The 14055-nt window shown below is 38.9% G+C and overlaps 1 protein-coding gene across 4 annotated transcripts in view; it reads left to right on the top strand.

Moving 5' to 3' along the window:
- RAPGEF2 (Rap guanine nucleotide exchange factor 2) overlaps window positions 1-14055 on the top strand; it is a 170239-nt gene that overhangs the window by 52940 nt on the left and 103244 nt on the right. For all 4 annotated transcript variants that reach the window (XM_035111548.3, XM_035111549.3, XM_035111547.3 and 1 more), the window contains exons 2-3: window positions 7684-7754; window positions 13076-13132. In XM_035111548.3, the coding sequence (XP_034967439.2) occupies window positions 7684-7754; window positions 13076-13132 (128 nt within the window). The remainder of the gene's footprint in view (window positions 1-7683; window positions 7755-13075; window positions 13133-14055) is intronic.

The raw sequence follows: 14055 nt of genomic DNA, 5'->3' as shown, positions 1-14055 counted from the left end.
CTTAATGAAGTGTGTCTTTTCTGGACTGTGGTTCTGCAGCTTGAGTGCTGATCTCAACTTGCAAAGTCCATAAAGTTGAGGAAGGAAGGAGGAAACAACATCACTCCTTCAACCCTTGTATTTTTCAAGACTTGACTGTACACTTCACGGTTTGGAAGGGTTGATTTTGTGTGCTGCAGGTTGTCTTGGTGTTAGGAGAGAGAGAGAACAGACAGACGGATGGATAGATAGTGAATTAATGGGGTACATGCTTACATGAATAGATGTATGTGCAAGAAGTGGAGATTTTGTGAATGTGAGATGTGCCCTTTGTGAATGTGTGCATGGGTAGTGTGTGTGTCTGTGTCAACAACCCGCAAGCACTCCTCCAACCCTGGAAACCAAAGACACTAGCTACCCCTAGAGCAATCATTGCTAGTTAAAGAATTAAGAGTGCCTTTGAGCATCTTTTAAAAAGCATTAACTGACAGGTGCTAAAGGATCTTTGCACTTGACTTGGAAAAATGCACTTTCTAAACCTACCCACTGATCTCTGATAGCTTAGAATATTTCCATCCCACAACAATTGGTAACAGTTCTTTTGCCTGTACAGTAGTAGTCACTGAAACATATGTGTAAGAAGGTCTTCACTGATAACAACACCAAAGGGTACTGTAAGAACAGCTCTTGAGTTTCAGATGTAGTTAATGCTACCATGTATAAGTAAAATCTTAACTTTATAATCTTAATTTATAAAATCTTAACTTATAAAGACTGCAATCTTTACCTGGCAGTAAGGCCAATTAACAAGCCCAATTAACTTTTTTGATAAGTAGATAGGATTACACTGTAAGTCAATAAAAAAATGTTCCCCTTTAAAAAAAACACTTTGTAATGGCTGTGCCTTACCTTATTTTAACAGCATAAGCCAATGTATGTTTACATTGTGATCAGTGTTTACTCTCAGATAGGCATGAATAGGATTGCAATCCAAAGTGGGTTAATTTCTTAATAAATGCTGCTCCAGTAATGTGGAAGTTGTATTAACTTGGCACGTTTCCTCATTTTATGGTTGGGATTTTATATAGCTTACAAAAGCACCCCTGCCATCTTCTAACACAGATATTTCAAATAGACCAGCTGCATGTTGTTTCACAGTTGATGCCAAAGTTAAATAAAATGTTATATTTTGAGAAAATTATGACTTGATTCAAGAAGAATGGCAATGAAACAAAGCATACAGTATTTAATTCCAAAGTGGTTTTTTCTTTTCATTCTGTGCTTAAAGAAACCCGCATGTTGCTGCTATTAATTTTCCAAGTACTGTATATCAGATATGCATCTGGGTGTCTAATGCATACAATCCTTGCCATTCATCTCCAGAATCATATCCCTAATCTTAATTGGAAGATACACTAGTTCATGATCTTATAGATGGAGCTATTACACTGTGAAGGGAGGGCAATAGTATCCAGGTCTGAAGGACAAGTAGCTACAGTAGTTATAGGAGATGGTGCACAATAGTGCCATTATATTTTACTTCTCTGCTGCAGACTGCAAGCACTTTTTCCGATATTCAGAAAGTAAACATTTTTGGTTTGCAAATGTTGTCAGGTTTTGGATTCTGATGGCTAAGTATAAAGTAATCTGGCTAACACAAATTCTAGCTAAAATTCAAACAAATTGTCTTCAGGCTGAATTTTAAACAAAAAAGAGTGTGTGGAACGTTGAAGCCAGGAAGTCAACAATTTGCATTAATTGTAAGATGGCCCAGTTGTGCAGACTTAATTAGATCAGCCTCTTTAATTTCAGGTTTCACCAATGGCTGCTGGGAAAAAGAAACAACCATAGCTGATTCTCCATTAAAGAAATATTTGATTCAGTTATTGATATTTGTACCTAGTAATAACTGGAAGGCATAGATTCCTTGTGAAGCCCAAAATAGAAGCAAAGAGAAACATGCTTGCTTTTTTATATAATTATGGGCAAAATTAATGTGCACTAGTCAGTAAAGTCAGTCATTAAATTGAGTGTAGACTCAGGCAAATTGTTGTGCCTCAGCTGAATTTACCTCCTATGTTTGCTTTGTCCTTGGAGGGCAAGATCAGATTGTCTTCACCCGAGATTAAGTAATGGTTAGTTGATTTCTATACTTAACAGCAGGAGTTCATTTAATTTGCAAAGATGGCATGCCCATCTATCCAGTAACTATCCTTCATTATTCTCTAAACTGAGAAGTTGGCCAGGTGTATTTGGTTTGAACCCATTTTTCTTTCTGATCTAACTCTGGTTAATTGACAGCAAGCTTACCGAGTCAGCCCATGAAATATTTGTTTCAGTGCAGACTACCTATTTGTATCTGCCAATTAAACCTACTTTCATTCAGTTAAATGCTATTCCTAGTGGATTATCCCCTTCTAGATTTGTTTGTGTTTTTAAGGGGGGGGCAGAGAGCTTGTAGTAAAGTGTGGCTTGCTTTCAAGGACTTGTTCAGCAAGTTGTTTTTAAAGGGTGTTCAAATGAGGGGTGTGTGTGTGTGTGTGTGTATGTTTGTGTGTCGGTGTGTAAATAAAAATGTCATCAAAAGTCAAGAATTCTGTATCACGAGGAAACAAATGCAGCATGTTTTTTTTTATCCTGTCTTTCTGTTGACATAGTTTACATGAATAACAACTGTTCGCTGAAATAAGCTAATGAAATTTGTTTGCCAGCTTTCCACAAAAATATTTGTGTGCATGTTGGCTTGCAAAGTTAAATAACAATAATAAGGTGAATACCACATTCAATATTGTGTAAATTGCGTTTAAAATATATATTTTTTGTATTTGCTGGAATAAATATATTTCAAGTAGGGTTTTTAAATTCATGAAACACACAGTCTATAACTGTTGCAGCATCAGCATTGCAAACAAATTCAGTCATAATTCATTTAACAATGATTAATTATTAAGCAGTGGATATAGCAGGAGGTTTAAATTGTGCAAAATTTATCCCTGTCAGGGGGGGGGGGCACAATCAATAATTCATTTTATAATAACTTTCTATCATAAACTAATAATACATTCAATAAAACATTTAAGCAGAAGAGAGTTATAGTAAAGTAAAATGTAATGCAATTACATTTCAAAATGATTCATTCTATTCATAGCCAAAGCTTTTAAAGACTATTATGTATATTCCAAAAGAATAAAAATTATGTACTGAGCAGCTTGACTGACATTGACAGAAACTGTGTGTCAGGTGAAGCACCTAAACAACATAATTTTATGTCCAGTTTATTAACAGAATATCTTTAATTATTGGAATTGAATTTGGTTTTTTAAATCAATCTTTCAAAGACCAAAGTTGGTCCAGACTGCCATCTAGTGGAAATCTGAAACTTTTTAAATTTCTGTCAGGAATAAGTACTGGCAGTACAGTATATTGGTACAATATTCTGTATCTAAAAGAATGTTGTGGCTGTAGACCATGAACTCTGGATCTTCATTGAATGACAAACATGCCAAAAAGTCATGTGATTGAATGCACATGCTACTTATTGGAACTTAGCAGTACTGCTCAGAAACCAGCTTTTCACTTGAATATTTTCACTTTGGAAAACAATTAGTGAGCATCTGTGTGCATAAGGAATATAATGATGATTCTAAAATAATTTTTGTTTTCCTTTTAAAAAATGTAAAAACAAAACAAAAAACTGCCAAGAATTAGTTTATTAATACTGTAAAATAAGGATAAGGACTCCCAACTTCTATTGACTGCAGCCAATATTGCCAATGGTCAGGGAAGATGGGAGCTGAAGTCTAACAACATCTGGAGGACCATACATCCCCACCCCTGTTAAAATCTATTATGAAAATCCAAGTCATTTTTATTTCCTTCTGTTTTACATTGTAATAATCAGTCTTTATTCTCCTTTTGCATTTCAGGACAATTAGAATTAATTATCCTGTTCTGTTTCTTTATGCACCATAAATCTGCTATATGTAGAAAAAATGAGGTCATAGAGTAGTATTCTTCCAAGGGAAATTTGAAATAGTACATTAGAAAGTTGCCCAAGGAAGATATACACAAGCAGTGATAGAACATTCATCTGCATTTCTCTGTAAAGTAAAATATTTAATTGAGTTGATTCATAGTACCTTCCAAGAGGACTTAGATTTTAAGGTTTCATGTGCATGGCCAAGTAGCACAAATATAATTGTCTTAGCAATTTTGATCTATACTTTCCGTGGTGACTCCCAGTACTGTATAAGTGGTAATATCTGCAGCCAATAGGTAATAGATATTAACTGCATTAATGATATAATACACCGACCAGTTACCTCCTTTTTTTGCAATGAATGTGCCTATCAAAGTCAAGTAGCTGGCTGGGCCATTTATTTCAGTGCAGTGTATGATTCAGTAGTGTTTTGCCTCTACAAATTCTCTCATGTGGACATTTCCTACCTGCAAGCTGGAATGGGATTACCTGCTTCCCCATTATAAGTCTCCAGCCCAGTAGAAAAGCATATTCCTGCTTCTGCCTGTGGTTGTCCACATCTGTACACATAGTTAAAAGCACACAGCACAGAGGTACATACAGTACTGCACTAGGATTAGTGTGGCTGTGATCTGAATTTTCCTTCCTTCCTTCCTTCCTTCCTTCCTTCCTTCCTTCCTTCCTTCCTTCCTTCCTTCCTTCCTTCCTTCCTTCCTTCCTTCCTTCCTTCCTTCCTTCCTTCTGGAGGTATTTGTAGTCTGCCTTTCATTCAAAGGTTCCAGGGCATTATATGATAAACCAGATTAGCCTTCCAGGTATTGCTGGACTACAACTCTCATCAGTCCCAATCTTTAAGGTCAAGGCAAGGGTGATGGCATTGTAGTCCAGCAATATGTGGAGGGCAGCATGCTAACCTCACCGTCAACAAACATTAAAACTACAATTAGCAATAAAAAAAATGAAATCAAAATAAACTCATAAAATTTATAACCACCACAAATAAAACCATGTACAGTCAGGTGGCATACTGTATAAATTTTATTAAATAAATAAAACAGGCAGCAGAAGCAAAACTAAAATATCTCTTTGCACTTTATCCCTCTCCAAAATTATTCTGAGTGTTGCCTCCTGATTGAAGAAGAGTTTGAGATGGTTGATACCCACCCCCCCTCAGAAGTCCACAAAATGCTTATATTTCTATTACCTGTGAAAGGCAGGGGCGGTTGGGGGGGTGCTGTTTCCTAATAGAAACTCCTTCTTAGTACTTTGTGGAAGAGCTTTACAGGATTTCACACTACCTTCAAAGCAACTGTTTGTGGAGTAGATTTCTTAACAACAGATGACAGGAGCTCAGATTATGCAGCAGCTTGAAAAATGTTTCACAGTTTTGATCTGTTTTCATAAGATCTGTGTGTCTGTGAGTGTACTTTTCTTTTTCATCCCTAGCTCTGTACTTATTTAAAACAGTTGTAGGATGTAGATTACTTTCCTCTTGCCCTCCTGGTTAATTAGGGAAAGCCTGCACACTCTTTCCTGTGTAAGAAATCAATCTGGCAGCAACCATAATTTGGGAACTCCCTGCTTATTGACATCAGGCATACTTCCTTTTACTTTTTGGTTCCTCCTAAAAAGATGTTTGTTTAGACAAGCCTACCCAGATATGTAGAATGTTTAATTAATTATTATTTGAATATTTCAAATATCTGTTTTTAACTGATTTTACTACTTTATTCTTTTTTAAAAATTGCTTTGAGGTTTTTTAAATTAAAGTATCAAGTGGAATATAAATTTCTTAACATAAAATAAATAAAGATAAAGGTATGTGTGTGTTGGAGTGTGGTTTTATTGTTGCCAGACACAATTGACCATTAGAGCGGCATGCACAGCTTTCTCTTGATCCAACTCCTTCTACATTATTCATTGCTATGGAAATAAATTTAATAGAACATAATTTTAAACAGAATAATCCTTTATATTGCTGCGGATCAAGAAATTTCCTAAGTTTCTCTATACTGTAGTATTTCCCCCCCTTCAAGATACAGTGATACCTCGGGTTACGTATTTTTAGGTTACGGACTGCGGGAAACCCAGAAGGCACAGAAGCACCAAATCGCGTCACGCGCATGTGCAGACACAGCGCTGCAGGTTACACATGCAGGTTTCGGACATGCCTCCGTCACAGATTATGTCCGCAACCTGAGGTTCCACTGTACATAATTTAGTGAAAATGTAAATGAAGCATCTGTATTTTATGATCACAGTCTATTATTCTTACATTTGAGATTCATTTTTCTTCATGGTGCATGCAGAGACACCCACTGTTTCCGTTACCTAGTTACTGTATGTTCTACTTAGAGTATGACAGTGTTCCAGCAGTTTTCCACATATTGGGCAGATTACAATATAAGAAAAGTGCCTTAAGTAGAATAGCGCCTTACAATTATCCAATTGGCCCATATGTTAAGAATGATCGGTATTAGAACAGCTTCATTTACCAGATACAGGAGCTAAGAAGATGTTATAAAGTCTAGAACAGAAGGCTTTGAGGCATTAATTTTTGGTCATTGGTAGTGGAAAATATTTGAGAATCAGTGGCACAAAAAGCTGTGTTGAGCTGATGGTGGTAGTTGGAATCAGTTCTATATTTGTCATGGTGACTTGGTTTGCTCTTTATTCAAAGGTTTTACAATTCTATAAAGCACAATGGAATTTCTCTAATTTATTTCTATTCTTGTCAGTAATAGATGCGGCCTCAAACATTTAAGAATTAAAAAAAATGTTATTTTCCCAATATATAGAAAAAATAGTGCTCAAGTTACACTAATTTTGATTTACTTAAATATTTTGGTCAGGTAATCTACTTTTAGGACCCAGGTGGCGCTGTGGGTTAAACTACAGAGTCTAGGGCTTGCTGATCAGAAGGTCGGCGGTTTGAATCCCTGCAATGGGGTGAGCTCCCGTTGCTCGGTCCCAGCTCCTCCCCACCTAGCAGTTCGAAAGCACATCAAAGTGCAAGTAGATAAATAGGGACCGCTCCGGCGGGAAGGTAAACGGCGTTTCCGTGTGCTGCTCTGGTTCGCCAGAAGCAACTTTGTCATGCTGGCCACATGACCCGGAAGCTGTCTGCAGACAAACGCCGGCTCCCTTGGCCTATAGAGCGAGATGAGCGCCGCAACCCCAGAGTCGGACACGACTGGACCTGATGGTCAGGGGCCCCTTTACCTTTACCTAATCTACTTTTAATCAAGGGAATTTCTTCCTTTTAATTCAAGTGCTTTGTATTTTAATATAGCCATTGATCTGTTCAATAATTGGTTCTTGGAATTTCTGAGATTGTGTGCTTGGTGATGTATTTTTCAGCAATAGCTGGTGATAATGTTCTAGCTTGCAAGATATTTTTAAGATTTGTCATAAGGAGGAGGAAGAAGGTGATGTATAGGCAATGAAATCATTTCATTAGAGATCTTCTTAAATGGCATTTAAATTATGTCCAGTTTATGTTCTTCTATTTAGAGAAGAAAGATGCCTTCAAGAAAATCCCAGTCTTGTAAAAATAAGTAATTCTCCCAATGGTCCAATAGATTAGCACTCATTTGTTTTAGGAGGCTGTTTGTGTTTATGTATATAAAATATAGTTCCCCTTTGCATACTTTAACGCTGTAGTAAGTATTTAAAGTGATTTGCATTGATCTCAAAATTTTAATGATTGTTTTTTCTATTTGTAGGATCTGGAGATAGTGTATTCCTATTTACACGGAATGGAAGCTTTGTCTAATCTACGAGAACACCAGCTCCGGTAAGTTGTTTATCCTCTTTTTAACACATGGTGCTGCTTTTTAACAGAAAAATTCTGTTTTGGTAGTTAAGTAATAAACTTCCTCTCAGTATGGATTAACTGAAACTTAAAGCAAAACTGCAAAATTTGAGATAAGGAATACCTAAATATACAGCCACTGGTCTCATAAACACACACACACGAGAGAGAGAGAGAGAGAGAGAGAGAGAGAGAGAGAGAGAGAGAGAGAGAGAGAGAACCAAATAGAACTTCTATATTGACACAGTTTTACAGACTGTTGATTAGTGAAGTTTGCAGAGCAATGAAAAGTGATGACCATGAAGTTTATTTGGGTGCCGTTTAAGAATGCTAATTAATGATTTTTCTTTAAAAAAATCTGTTTATTTAAAGTTGTTAGATCCCATTTTCTTTATAACTTAACTCAAAGCAGCTTATGACACACTTTTAATATAAAATTCAATATGTAAGAAAAGGCAGTTACAGTATAAATAGCTAAAGATTTTTATTTCTGATGGGGTGGCACTTGGAGAAGGGCATTGGCCGATAGTTTTATAACCAAAGAGGGTTGATATGAGATCAGGTTGTTGTCATGCATCTGTCTCGAAGACAATGGAATGTGGCTCTGGGGGGAAGTCAAACCGCTGTGTTAAAACCAATGAAGTGACCTCCCTGGGGTGCAAGCCGGGGCAGTGTGTATGGAGGTCCTGGGCTGCCCAGATGACAAGACTCGCTGATATATGGTGCTAAGGAAATCAAAGCAATACGTTTGGTACCAGCTTGGTAGCAGAAGTTGCACAAGGCACCATCCAACTGTTTTGGGGAATCCACTCTGAATTTATGTAGGGTTTACTCCTAGCCTTTTCTTCTCCCAAACATACTCTGCAAGGCAGGAGAGGTTTAGGATCAGAGTTTTCTTGCTCCTAGATGGGCTACTTTCCCAGGTGGACAAGCCCCATCTGCCCCTCACTTCCCTCTACAGCATGTGCAGAAACCTCCTTCTTAACCGTTGGACCCACTATTGGGATCAGATGCTTCTTAAGATATCTGGATTCTAAGCAAACTAGAGTTTTAGACGTAAACATTAGTAGTTTCCATTGGACTTGAAAATTATTAGCCAGCCAGTGACACTCTTTTAAAACCGGTGAGATATGATCTGAAAGAGCTGTGTCAGTTAAAATTCTTGCTCTTGTATTCTGAAACAATTTGGGCTTCAGAACCATCTTCATTGGCAACCCAATTTACAGCACATTGCAGTTACCAGATTGGGAGATTAACAGAGCAAAGATAGCTGAGGCCAGACTATCCCTATCCAGGATAGCCTGTGGCTGGTGAGCTACCGTATCTATAGCTGGTAAAAGGTACTTTGTGCCACTGAAGCTACCTGAGACTAAATGTAACCAGGAAAACCCTCAAGCTGCAAATCTGCTCCTCCAGTGAGAGTACTTCCCCAACTAGAGCTAGCTAAGTGTTGTCTCCTAATCATATGGACAAATGTCGGTTCACACATTGGCTCTCTGAGCAAGCTGTGTTAGAAGAAAGAGAAAAAGTGAGAGTATGTGTGAATACAATTGCTTCAAATTGCTCACAGTGTGTATTGTGGAACTCAAGAACAACTGAAACCTGCCAATTAGTGTCCTGAAATACTAAGTATGACTTTGGGAACTATACATGCCTACACTTACTTGGCTGTGACAAGTTCTGTCAGAAAGTTAAGGAAATATCAGAAATCTACAGCCAGATGGAAGTTGGTAACAGTTCCTTCATTCTTCATCACACATCTTTACTTTTGTGAATGCACAATCAGAGTCCTAAATTTAATTGGAATAAGCGTATCATGAGAATACAGCTCTTCTGAAATGAAATTTTTAATGAAAGTAGTTCGGCTGAATGTAGGTTATAGGTAAAGTGTTTCAAGTTAGCAATTAAGCCATTCTGTAGAGGATGGAACTGGTGGGAATAGAATCTGTTAATTCACATTCCAGGAGTATCTTTAGATACACTTTGTTAAATACATGTAAAAATCTCAGGTGTCAACTTTATGAACAGATACATTTTACTGCTATCATTAAAACATTTCACTAGTATAATATTGAGCAACAAATCTGTGTGTTTCCCATCTCTGTCATGGTACCTGTTACTATTACAAACAACTTAGAAAATTAGATTGGAAAGGGTGTGCAACAATGAAATTCTCTGCCTTGTTTTCTTTTTTTATATATATTAAAAAATTGCTCTTGCATTGCTGAAGGTCAAATCATGTTCCAGCATCATATTATTACGTATTTGTTATCACAGGTTGAAATTACATTGCTGCCTGCTGATGACAGGGGCAGGTACCATGGTGCCCTGAGCTAGGCCAAAATTTAATATTTGTATCCTGCTTTTCCAACAGCAATGTTGAACTCAAAGCAGTCCACAATAGTAACAATAGGATTTAAAATTAGCATACATTACAACCACTATAGAGGGACCCAGGTGGCGCTGTGGTTAAGCCACTGAGCCTAGGGCTTGCTGATCAGAAGGTCGGCGGTTCGAATCCCTGTGACGGGGTGAGCTCATGTTGCTTGGTCCCAGCTCCTAGCAGTTCGAAAGCACGTCAAAATGCAAGTAGATAAATAGGAACCGCTACAGCGGGAAGGTGTTTCCATGTGCTGCTCTGGTTTGCCAGAAGCGGCTTTGTCATGCTGGTCACATGACCTGGAAGCTATACGCTGGCTCCCTCGGCCAATAATGCGAGATGAGCGCGCAACCCCAGAGTTGGTCACGCCTGGACCTAATGGTCAGGGGTCCCTTTACCTTACAACCACTATAATATTAAAAACACAATAGCATATAAATAACATAGAAAAACAATCAAATCCATCAATTAACACAATTCAATACAATCACACAGCGCCGTCTTAGGCGCCCCCGGTGCCGTGGTGCGCCGGATCCCTCCGGCGCCCTCCCGCCCCGTTCCGGCGCCCTCCCACCCCGTTTCCCAGCGCGGTGGGTGGGTGGGCGCTGTGAGCAGCGTGGGTGCGACAGGCACTGCTGTGCGGCAGGCGGCCGGGCAGGCGCAGCTGCGCGGCGGACCGGTCCGCCAGCGGGTGGGCGCAGCTCGCGGCGCCCTCCTGGCGGGCCAGCGCCATGGTGCCCTGCGCCACCCAGCCTGCCGTAGGGCCGGCACTGCAATCACATACAGATTCAAAATACTGCATCAAAAAATGGGCTTATGAGCACCAGTGCTAGTTGACCTTCTCTCTCTGGGAAGGTTTTTTTTTTTAACCCAGTGCAGCAGCACACTCCCAGGCAGCAACATCTTTCATAGTTTTGAGCCTCCGCTTCTTTTTCACCCTTAAGAATTTGTTCACTTCTGTGGAGGGGCAACAGTTTTCATAGAATATAATAATAATAATAATAATAATAATAATAATAATAATAATAATAATAATATTTATTATTTATACCCCGCCCATCTGGCCGGGTTCCCCCAGCCACTCTGGGCGGCTTCCAACAAAACATTAAAATACAGAAATCCATCAAACATTAAAAGCTTCCCTAAACAGGGCTGCCTTAAGATGCCTTCTAAAGGTCTGGTAATTGTTATTCTCTTTGACCTCTGGTGGGAGGGCATTCCACAGGGTGGGCGCCACTACCGAGAAGGCCCTCTGCCTGGTTCCCTGTAACTTGGCTTCTCGTAGTGAGGGAACCGCCAGAAGGCCCTCGGCGCTAGATCTCAGTGTCCGGGCAGAACGATGGGGGAGGAGACGCTCCTTCAGGTATACTGGACCGAGGCCATTTAGGGCTTTAAAGGTCAGCACCAACACTTTGAATTGTGCTCGGAAACGTACTGGGAGAGAATATCCAGATTCTCTATGATGTCTTTTCTCCATATTCAATATTTAGGGTAACTTCTTTTCACAGCTCATTTGAAAAACTGCACTGGGCTCTCTCTCCCTCATTGCAGGGGCACAGGTTCCTTTGACTTGTGCCAAAAGGCTCACACCTCTGACAAAGGTGAGCCTTTAATGTTATCTGGAGGGAAAGAGAACAGACAGCCCCAATAAGCTTAGCAGCTGCCAGGTAGAAACACACAGAGACTCCCAGCAGACTCTTTCTATAGTTGATTCTGGCAATGGATGAGCTTTGAAAGTTACCTGGAGGGAAGGTAGCTACTGACATTATTATATTAGATTTTTAAATAGCACAATTATGTGAGTTGCAACTCATGGTGAGAATGAAAGTCTAGTGGCATAATATCCGTTATTAGAAGCACATGGTATCTGAAGAAGTGTGCATGCACATGAAAGCTCATACCAATGACAAACTTAGTTGGTCTCTAAGGTGCTACTGGAAGGATTTTTTAAAATTTTGTTTCGAATACGGCAGACCAACACAGAACCATAGTTGTTGGTAGAAGTGACAATAGGGAATCCTCTATTTCTGTTGTAAATCCCAAAAGTACAGGAGTCTGCTTGTTCATTTTCTGATAAATCTTTTGAGTAAGAATTCCATTCCTGCCCTGGGATATTGGGATACTGGGTAAATGTATTAACTTTTCTGTGCTAACATGATTTGTAGCTTACATGTAACATGAAAGGTATTTCTATGCAGTAGAAGACACTCCCCCCCCCCCGGACTTAAGAGGAGCCATTCATTTCAATAAAATGAATAAGACTTAATTAAGTAAATCTGTTTTATCTCTTTATTCCTGTCCCCCAGTACCAGGTTTGCATAAACGTGTAAGACATAAGGTCCTTGTAACAGAGCAATATCATTGCCTAATTTTTAAAAATAAAATGCCTGGTTTTCAGTTTTTATCCTATACCTGCATTCAGCATCTTGAGAAGTAAGTGTGTGTGTGTGTGTGTGTGTGTGTGTGTGTGTGCGCGCACACACACACACACACACACACACGCCATATGCTTTGCTTTCTGGAATGAGACCAAATTTAAATAAATGTATCTTCAGACAGAGTTAACAAATAACATGGAAAGTAACACAGGGAATGGAATAGAATCAAGGGATTGCGATCTTGACATTATTTTCCTCTTGATGTCTACAACAACAAAGAACATTCTTTGTGAGGACTTAAGATTTCACTTCCCTGAAATAAAATATAGCAGATCATGGTCCGCAACCTTTGCTTTTTGCACATCTATTTTAATATGTGTTTGAAAACCCACTGTGAGAAAACTGCTACAGTGCAGCCACATATTGGTGACAGCCACTTATCTTCAGCATGTGTGGCTTTAAGGGAACTGGCCTAACTGTAATATAAAATAGCAGTTAATAAAAGTGCTCTTACTTATAAATGGTTTTTGTTTCTTTTTTCACAGAATGATGTGTGAAACAGTGAGATACGAGAGGCACGAAGCAAATGAAGTTTTGTACTAGTGAGTGGTTATCTTTCTTTCATACTACATTGCTTATATGGAAACACTTATCTGTTCTTTGCACAGCAGTTTGCCACTTCCAATTGCATCACTGTGTGGGGGCAGGTAGGTGGGAGGTAGTGGGCCGGGGAATGTCATTTACTGGCATAAAATACAATGAACTAGATTATGTTGCATCAGAGATGAACTTAAGAGAATCTTTCTACCTAGCGACATTCCACAGTGTACTTGTCCTAATACTGTGCTTATTTAATGCCCATACTCCTTTGTAAGTATTGAGAAGAAAGATGTGTATATGCAACTTGACTACATTTTTAGCAGGTATGGTTAGTCTGAAATAATTTTAAATATTATAGACCAATAGCATTTTGATACTTTTTGAGATCTAAAGCTCCTTACAAGGCACTTGCTTTTTTCCATATAGGACAAGTAGAAAACAGAATTTTATGCCGTGTTTATCCACCCATTTCCATTTGGCATTTGCATGACTGACCTGCTTGTTATAGACATAGAACAAATTTAGGGATTTCATGAAAGTGAAAACTGATTCATAGCATGGAGTGACATCTAGTTCACGATTCTGGATTCATCCTGTTGCATAATCTTACAATCCAGTTGAATTGGTTTGTGGGTCACACTCTATAGATACACTGGCAGGTCAATATAATATTGTCTTGTGATTTTGAGCATGGTTGTTTGTTTTTCTTCCCTGCCCTTTAGTAAGTCCTGAGGCTCTCTCTTCAAAACTAGCTCCTATGATCAACCCATAAATTATTGAGTGGCCTATTTTTCCTGTGTGTTTGTATGTTTGTGTATCCTCCTCTGGGCAAAACATTTTATCAATACTGAGAAGCTATGGCCGCATTCCCGTGCACATTTAATAGGGTGAATGCTATGTTAGACCCACATAGGAGTGTGCTAGA

The sequence above is a fragment of the Zootoca vivipara genome, chromosome Z1 (assembly GCF_965207765.1).
Source record: "Zootoca vivipara chromosome Z1, rZooViv2.hap1.1, whole genome shotgun sequence".
In the NCBI taxonomy this organism is placed as follows: Eukaryota; Metazoa; Chordata; class Lepidosauria; order Squamata; family Lacertidae; genus Zootoca; species Zootoca vivipara.
Note: the sequence above shows the minus strand (reverse complement) of the source record. Positions and strands in the feature narration are given on the sequence as shown.